An 8,988-nucleotide genomic window follows, 5' to 3' on the forward strand; every position below is an offset into this window, starting at 1 on the left:
AGGATTTATGGGCACGAGACTGAGAAGGTGGGCGGGGAAGTAGAAACAACTGAAAGGAGGCCCTTTCTTGTTGACGTGGAAGTGGGAGTGGCCTAGGAGAGCTAGCGAGCAATCTGCTTGGGTTCCTATAAGATAATAGGTGGTTTGTATTACATTCTTTTGAAATATCAAAACAACCTTGGAAGTTTTCACAGCTGTAAAACTGAGATTAAGACAAGTAATTTGTCTAGGGTTACTCTGCCAATAAAGATGTACATGCACTCTATGTACCTAGCAATAAAATCTGTGCTCTTATTTTCAGAGCTTCCAGACATGAAAATTGAAGAACGGAGCCTCCCTACCTAAAGTTACACATGTTAACCTCAGACAGAAGCTCAAAGCTCCTTAAATCCTATTTTATACCTGATGCGGGGAGATCCAGGAATGCCTAGAGCCACACCAGCAAGGTTTAAGCATAAAGACTAGGTGGACCAACGATGTCCACAGGCTCCCATCTCTACCCCAACCAAAGTTCTGAAAAATATGATCCCGGGGGTGAGTGAGTGGGACTCCTTCAGGGCAAAGGGGCGTGTTTCTTGGCTTCTGGAGACAATCTGGGGCCAAGGCAGTAACGGTTAGGTGAAAAAAACCTCTGCACTTAGTGTCAGACTATTTCAGCAGGGCCTTATTGCTAGTTACTCTTGAGTCTTTGTCTACAAGAGGGGACATGGACAAACCGCTTGTGCAACACTTGAAGGGCGCAGATGCAAAAGCTGGAATTGTTAACGCACCTAAGAGACAGCATCTAATCTCACTATTGCGTCAGGGTGAGACGTTCTACGCGGTGCCTATGCTCGCGGTGGGGTTCGGAGAGCCAGATCAGGGAAAAGCCTACAACTCCCAGGAGGCGCCGGGCAGGTAGGGGAGGAGTCAGCGTAGAAACTACACTTCCCAAGAGGCACAACGTGACAGGCGCGTGGCAGTGACGTCACGGCTCGGCTCAGGGAGCTGATTCGGCCAGAGCTGCCAGCGGGGTGGCCACTGCCGCTGGTTTGTTACAGCTGCTGGAGCGGCCGCGGCCCGGGTTCTCGGGCTCCTCTCCCGGGCCCTCGACCTCTGGCCCCGCGCGGTGAGTCCATACGGGCGGCCTCGGAGTGGTGAAGCCCGAAGGCTCCACGGCTTGGAGAGCCGAGAGAGAAGGTTGCTGCTGAAGAGGCGTCCGCGCAGGAGGAGACCTGAGCTAGGTGGCTGGGGGTGGAGAGTGCATGCATCAGGCGAAGGAGTGCGGAAAGAAGAAAGTGGGAGCAGGAGGCCGGGGGTGGTACGTCCGGGAGGAGCGCTTCAGCTGGCGGGGTGGGAGGCGGGGAACGGCTGGACTTCTGGGATAAAGGTTTGGCCGCCTCCAGGGCTGAGTGAATGCGTGGAGATGGGGGTTGGGCCCGAACCCTGCCATACTGCTATTGCGAGGTGCCAGGCTGCGGAGCAGAGCGGGAGGCTCTATGGAAGGAGTTCTCTTACACATAACCCCAAGATATCGAGGCCACTGTTTCCTCGCTCCTGACTAGTGGGGGTTCGCTTTCTTTCCATTCCCACTTTCCTGAGTCCAGGAGTCTGGGCTGGCGAGGACAACCGTGGCCCTGCAGATTGAAGGTGGGCCTAGTGGAAGAGGCCTATTGTGTGTTGCACGAACTCCCTATTGGGATCCCTCAGGAACGGGTTGCTGTATAAAGGGCCAGTCTTAAGCTGGGGAGGGAATTGGAAGTGCTTACCGGATGGTTACGCCGGGGGTGGGGGTGGGGGTGGGGGCGGTAATCTAGTCTTGGCATGAGTGTCTGACAGACTGGCTTGGGCCTGCATGGAAAAGAGGCAAAGAACTATAGCCAAAAAAGTGGTTAACAGAACAGAGTTGCTTCGGGTTCTGATTTGAGGCAGGTTATGAAATCACACCAGCCACCTGCCAGCTACAGTAGCAGAAGTTTTCAATCTGGCCACTCCAGACCTTTCTGCCTCTGCCAGTTTCCTATTCGCTTCTGGGAGAAAGGTCAGTTGTGTACTAATGGAAATACACAAAGGCACAGGAAAGTCTCAGAAGTACTTTTTCGGGGGATGGTGGAAGAGGGTGCAGGGGTCTCCTGAAGTTCCTAACCTGCTTTAAAAGACAACTAGCACCTAGGCTTTAGGAAGACAATTCCCACGGGCTCAACCTAGGCTCTCTTAGATGCCTGTTAGAGCCTCTGTTAGTGCCACAAAGGAGTGGAGAGTCTTGTAATCCTGGGATCCAGCCAGACTTTTGGCACTACTGAACTCAGCGTGAGGAAGTTCTGTCTGTAGCTGTGCCACTGTAAGGCTGTGTTATGGGGAGAGACAGCAGTTTCTGCAGAGACTTGGGAAACTTTTCCTCACCTTGATGGTCTTTCAGAGACTTCACATCTCAGTCCCTGTCCCTCTCAGGGAGGCTGTGACATAGTAGATGTCCCCAGGGCTGGCTCTGTTAAGGTAACTGAAGCCCTAAGGTCTGAGGAAGGTAAACAACTGGTTTTTTAGTTCCTTGGGGTTCTGTTGGGAGCAGTTATTCGTCTTAATGAGCCAGGAGTGTGGTCCCTGGAGGATGCCCACCTGGATGCACGCTAAGCCAACTCACTGGTATGTTTGTTGGGAAACTGCTTTGGGCCATATCTCCCAAGGTGTGTGAGAAGAGGAAACTTACATCCTGTACTTAAGTAATGAATTTCTCTGAGTGAATTCTGGCTCCTGTGGAGGAGGGATACCTGGAATCCTAGCTGGATGAGAGATAGCATCTGAGTCTGGGGGCGAGGTGAGTGCAGCAGGGTAAGGGAGCTGGGTTGGCACTTCCAGACTGTCTCCATCTGCTCCTTCTGTCTGTACACCGTGGAAAGGTGGAGTTGTTAGCCACAGTAATGAGTCTTTACCAGGCAGGACTCTAAGGTAGGGAGGTGATTCAGTACGTGGATGCCTCCCATTCCCACTTTCTGCTGGTCAGTCAGTCGGCCCTGAGGAATCTGGAGACAGCCATGCTCCCAGGATATGGACAGACCATTCTCCCCTCTGGCCGCTGTGGGGTACTACTGTTGGTTTCTGGGCATCCTTGTGGTGTAGAACATCTGCCACTGGAGCTGGGCAAGAAAGGGGTGTTGTTCCCTCACACCCACAGACAGGTGCTGGGAAGGAGGTCAGGTGAGGCCGGGAAGGGAGGCATAGGAGGGAGGCCACAGGTGGTTTGTGTCCTTGGGAGGGGAAGGCTGATATGGGTACCACATCCTACCTGTGGGAACTGTAATGTCGGCTATGTGCTCTGTCCTGTCTTCCTCGCTCTCTAGTGGGGTAAAGGGCTCGGGTGGCTTGGCATCGAATAGTGGCACGCCAAGAGAGTCGGCCTCAGCAGACGCCTAGTGGATGAAATGTCCCAGTGGATGGGTCATTTTGTGTGGAAACGTTTGTGGGTCTGAGTGAAGGCTGTCCCTAGCCTGCTGTTGCCTCTGCCCTTTTCTCCCTTTTTTGTCAGTCATCCTGGGCCTGGACTTGAGGAAGTCCAGGTTTGGAGAAATAGGGGTGGTGGGAACAGTAACCCCAAAGTACTTCATTTGTTGTTGCTGTACCCACAGGTCTTCCCTGCTTCTTGCTCTTTTGGGGAAGAGCTTAGGGTGGTGGATGTCTTCTGTCAGGTCCTCAATGAGAAAGCCAGTAGAGGTATTCTGAATGAGAGTTCCAGGGCAGGCCTTTCTCTCTACTCCAGGATGAGGAGGCCCTCAGGGGAACTGTAGGGAATGTGATTGGGGACTAGGCATTGATTGCTATAGCCTGGTCTATTGATTGCTAGTAACCTCTTGGTGACTTGTCCTCCCAGGCTTTGTCAGTACTTGGGAGTCCCAGCGGATGATACACATGACAGCCTGTTGTTAATCCAGCCCAGTGACAGGAAGTGACTAGCATTATGTTCATGTGGACTTTCTCCAGCTTCTGGGCTTGAGAATCAAAAGAGTGGACAGTGGTGTGGAGTTCTCAGGGAATGAGAAGCCCGCCTCTCTGTGGGGCTCTGGGTGTGAGGGGGCAGGGAAAGTGGTGTGACCTGTCTCACCTGTGTTGCTCGTTTGCAGAGCAGCAGTCAAGAGGGGTGGCAGAATGAATGTGGGCACAGCACACAGCGAGGTGAACCCCAACACACGGGTGATGAACAGCCGCGGCATCTGGCTCTCCTACGTGCTGGCCATCGGGCTCCTGCATGTCGTGCTGCTGAGTATCCCCTTTGTGAGCGTCCCTGTCGTTTGGACCCTCACCAACCTTATCCACAACCTGGTAAGATCCTGCTTACCGATAGCCTGCCTCCCACCATATGGGAGGTTCTAGGCCAGAGCTGAGAGGTAGGAGGAGCTTGTAATGGGACAGACAGCAGATCCTGACAACACCTGTCACCAGAGCTAAGGCCCAGCTCTCATCTCTGCCTGGCTCCCCCTTGTGGGCTGAGGAAACAAATCTGCATCTTGCCTGTATTGCCAGAGTGGGGTGGCTGGTGCCTTTGGAGGACAGCCAGCTGAGAGCTGAGTCCGTGCTGAGCTTGTCCCGGGTCCCAGGAATCTGGTGCAGAAACATTCTTTTCCCAAGTTAGGATCTCATGATCTTCGGTGCTCCCTAAAACCTTCTGCCTTGTACCCCACTTTTGAGCAGGCAGGGGTTAGCTAGCATGTAGAGGCCCCAGTTGGGCCGGAAAGGCCGCCTTGCTGTGTCCATCCCTTCCTTACTTCCCTCTTGTTCTCCCAGAGCTCAGGTGCTCTTTCCTGTGTTAAGGCTGCCTTCAGGAGTTTCTGCAGCAGAGCAGGTGGCAGTCCGCCCGGAGCTGCTGCTGGGATGGGTTGGGGAGCCAGGCTGGGAGGCGACTCGCATGTTCTGATGAAGGCTTCTCTTTTCAGGGCATGTACATCTTTCTGCACACCGTGAAAGGGACACCCTTCGAGACTCCAGACCAGGGCAAAGCCAGGCTGCTGACCCACTGGGAGCAGATGGACTATGGGGTCCAGTTCACAGCCTCTAGGAAGTTCTTGACCATCACGCCTATTGTGCTGTGAGTACTTGGGCTATGGAAGGCTAAGCAGAGGTAGACTGATGAGCTCAGCTGGCCTTACACCCTCCCCCACTCTGGCCCTTGGTGTATGGATGAGCAGAGGGAGGGAAGAGACATATCCTTGGGTCTCGCATGGGGCCTTGGCCTCCTTTGCCCTGTCTTTCCTCACTGTGTGTGTGAGACGGGCCCATAGGCTGGAGTAAGCTGGGGTGGGTCAGGAGGGCCTCACTAGCTAGAGACTTGTCACCTCACTTCTTATCCGGGGACCCACATTGCCTGCCTGCCTCCCTCCCTCCAGGTATTTCCTCACCAGCTTCTACACCAAGTATGATCAAGTCCACTTCATACTCAACACTGTGTCCTTGATGAGCGTGCTCATTCCCAAGCTGCCCCAGCTCCACGGAGTCCGGATCTTTGGAATCAATAAGTACTGAGGCTGTAGCCCCTTCCCTAGCCAGGTTGGCAGGGGAAGGGTGGAAGGCCTAGGCTGTGATGCTGCAGACAGAGCCTCTGGACACTGCCAGAGATGGGGGTGTGCCCTGGGCCTGGCTTCCCCCTCGCTTCCCCAGTAGCCGACTTGGAGTAGCTTGTAGTGGGGTTAGGGTGGGGCCCTTGGGCTCTAACCCATTCTGAAGTTTTTGATCTTTTCCTTTTGCCTTTTGAATAGAGATGCCATGGGGGTGGTCAGGAAAGGGGCTGGGCTCTCTGGCTGACTGTGGGCCTGAAAAGTTAGGACAGGAAGCCAGGAAAAACCCCTGTTGGCTTGTTTACCCTCAGGCGGCCATAGCACTTTAGCCCCCGAAAAGGGGGCAGAGGGACGGTACAGCTTCTACATTGATTGCCCTCAGTCCTTCGGTGTATGAGGTGAGACTCACTGTTCTGTATGTATTAGAACCCTGACCGTGCTGCCTCCGCCCTCCAGGCAGAGAGCAGTCGGGCTTTGTTCACTTCCTTGCAACCCACGATGAGCTGTAGGGCAGGGGAGATTAGGAAAGGAAGATGGGTTGGTGGGTCACCTAGAGGTGAGCACAGGATGCTGCCGCCCTGGTCTGGGGAGAGGGGAGTTCTGAGCAGGGGTTGGGTGGGGATAGTAGGTTGGGTCTTAGAATGGACAAGATAGCAGCAGCCAATATGGATCACTGTAAAAAAGAGGTCTGGGAAGGAGAAGCCAGACTCAGCCTCCTTTGGGATGTGGGCTAGAAGGAGAGCTGGCATGGAGGGTTAATTTACCCACAGAATGATGCTGATGGGGAGGACGGCCTCTGTGGGTTGGAAACTCCTGGGTTGGAATGAGGGCGTGCACAGGCTGGAAGAGGCCTGGGAGTCCTCAGGAGCAGGTCTACTTGGACACTGACCTTAGTGGTGTGAAGAAGCTGAGAGAGGCCTTCCTTAGCCGGTCAACTTGTATTCCTGTGTAGATTGTGCTGGGGCAGTGCCTCCTATGTGGCTTGCATGTGAATGAATGGTCAGGAGGCCACCTCCACATGCAGTCAGTGGTCTCCATAGTGCTACAGGATCCTGCCCAAACAAGGCAGTAGTAGGGACAGCTGCAGGCACTGTCTCCTCAGCCCAAAGAAAGGCAGGTCACAGAGCCTGAGGCTAGGCCGGAGAGGAGCTGTCTCTCCCCTCGCTGGTTCGACTGGGGCATGTTCCTTTGGAAATGAGTGGCTGCCCAAGCCCTCTCCCAGGGGCTAGAGGTCACTCACCTTTCCCCCGACCCTCGTCCTGAACCCCATGTATCATAGGGAACTTTCCCCTTCTGGTCTTTCTAAGCAAAGTGTGAATAGGATTTTTACTCCCTTTGTACAGTATTCTGAAAAATGCAAATAAAGAGCACCATGTTCTGTTTACCATGTCTGGCCTTTGCTTCCTGTCGGGCCCTGGGAGGAAGACTGACAGTGCGGGCAACAGCAGCTCCTGCCTGGATGGTGGTGGGGACGGTGGTGGGGACTCTGTGGCTGCTGGTCTTGTTCCAGGTCCAGGAGAGGAAGCCAGAGGGCGTGTGAGGAAGGTGGTGAGGACTCTGCTAAGTCAGAGCAGAGTCCTGCTGTCCTCAGTTGGCTCTGAGCTTCTGGCTTTATAGGTCTGACTGGGAGAGTTGGGAGTGGGGCTTGGTGGCCGGGAAGGTCAGTCCAGACATGGCTTTACAAGTGGAGTGGGGTGGGGGTTACCTGTGGTTCTCTGGTTTCCTTCTGGCACTGGGGCTCTGTCCTCACTTCTCACCTTGGTCATTTCCAGCCAGTTCTTGTTTTGGGAAGGGCTGGCCTTTGTGCCTTCTGCTTTGAGGATTAGGAGAGGAGTAGGGCTTAAGGCTTTTGCTAGCCAGCTAGGAGAGGGAGGAAGCCTTATCTCCTGAGGACACTGGCCTGTCAGGCTGTTCTGTGTACTATCTGCTGCTCCCTGCTCAGTGCAAAGTTCCAGGTACGTGGAGGAGGTCCCCTCCCAGCAGCCTGGCTCCGCCACCCCAGCCCATTGTCACGGTGTTCTTGGAGTGGGAGCAAAGGAAAGTGAGATTGTCATCTTCATCTAGCCACACTGTCCCTCTTCCAGTAGGGACTTTGTGGTGTTGGGAGAAGGTTGCCTGCCACTGGGCTCAGTCTTGGGTGTGGGGCAGACCCACTCGCCTCCTTGGCCTTTAAGCCAGTCAGGGCAAGGTGCCAGGGTACCTGGGTAGTGACCTTTGTTCAGATCTCTGCTTTTCCACTTGGAGCTCCGTGGTCTTATTCAGTCGCCTCTCTGAGCTCAGTCTGCTGTTGATGAGGGAAGTGCCTCTTCAGGCTGATGTGGGCATGAGCATAGTGCCTGGGGTAGAGCCCGCAGTTGAGTAGCTGTGTTATGGTGGTTACCATCACTACTTCCTCTAGTGTGCTTTGGATGGAGGAATGTGGGTGGGGCAGAAGGTAGGCTGCACTCTAGCAGTCACCTCTGAGATAGGCTAGAGGTGAGGCCAGAAGACCCCCTGGGAGGAGAAGGCAATGAAGATGGGTGGTGTCTCCTTCATTCACCTTCTCCCAGGAGTGTGAAGAGAAGAGGGTCTGAGGAGGGGCATATGGGAATGTGTCCTATCGGAGGCTGAGGACTTACTGGACCCACCTGATTCTGTAGCTGTCAGCTGCGGTTGTGTTTGGTCTTCATTGGATTACCAGAATCTCTCACTGGAGTCAAAAGGGCAAGATCTCTCTGGGCCTTATCTTTCCACGTGGGCTATCATTTGCCTTATCTAAAGACCTGAGAGACGAGGCTCCTATGCTTACCCAGATTTCTAGGAGGTACTCATGTTGGGGGCTTTCAGGTGCCTATCATAGCACCCAAGACTCCAGCAGGGAGCTATGCAGAGGTCTGGTGGGATTCTGACTCTTCATTTCAGGTAGGAAGCTGTGGGTGATGCATTTGAGACAGGCCTGTGGTTCTGGACACTGTCTCAATACCTGGAATTCCCAGACCAGAGGACAGTTGAGAGCAGAGCACCATGATCGGACTGGGGATAAGCGCAGTGGGTGGGTAGAAAAAGGTGACAAGGGGTAGGATACGGGTGTCGGTGGTCATGGAAACCCAGGAAGCTTTTGCTGTCTTTCTGGGGATGGCTTAGCACCCTGTCATTGAGAAGCACAGGGGTCTGAGCCAGAGCCAAGAGAAGAAATAGCCAAGTTAGGACTGATTACCTAAAGTCCAGTGTTCAACACGGCTGAGAGCCTAGCCTTTGAGAGTCAGCAGCTTTGCTCTGAAGAACTTCAGAAAATGGGCATCACCTTTCCCACATGGGGAAATTCCTCACCCCATTTTGCCTCAGGTTCTATAAAGGGCAGAGGGAGATTTGGGATCTGCGGTGGTCACCTTTACTGTCATGATTGCCTCGTTTTCAATAAGCAGAAGAGATCAGCTGTCCGTTCCTAGTTGTCCTGCAACTTTGGGCTCTTGCTTAACCCCAGGCT

General features: G+C 54.0%; 1 protein-coding gene across 6 annotated transcripts; it reads left to right on the forward strand.

The window, feature by feature from the left end:
- The first annotated feature begins 995 nt into the window (after nucleotides 1–995).
- On the forward strand, nucleotides 996–6,909 carry Ormdl3 (ORMDL sphingolipid biosynthesis regulator 3). 6 transcript variants are annotated; one of them, XM_028755025.1, is made up of 4 exons: nucleotides 996–1,108; nucleotides 4,095–4,293; nucleotides 4,905–5,056; nucleotides 5,355–6,909. In XM_028755025.1, exons 2-4 carry the CDS (start codon nucleotides 4,120–4,122, stop codon nucleotides 5,488–5,490), a joined length of 462 nt encoding a protein of 153 aa, XP_028610858.1. In that variant the 5' UTR covers nucleotides 996–1,108; nucleotides 4,095–4,119; the 3' UTR covers nucleotides 5,491–6,909. The 6 variants fall into 6 exon arrangements, with proteins under 6 accessions (XP_028610858.1, XP_028610862.1, XP_028610863.1 ...); XM_028755029.1 differs by having other exon boundaries at nucleotides 1,002–1,108; nucleotides 4,100–4,293; XM_028755030.1 differs by having other exon boundaries at nucleotides 1,051–1,223; nucleotides 4,100–4,293.
- The last annotated feature ends 2,079 nt before the right edge of the window (nucleotides 6,910–8,988 follow it).

The sequence above is a fragment of the Grammomys surdaster genome, unplaced genomic scaffold (assembly GCF_004785775.1).
Source record: "Grammomys surdaster isolate TR1022 unplaced genomic scaffold, NIH_TR_1.0 126048, whole genome shotgun sequence".
NCBI classification, from domain to species: Eukaryota; Metazoa; Chordata; class Mammalia; order Rodentia; family Muridae; genus Grammomys; species Grammomys surdaster.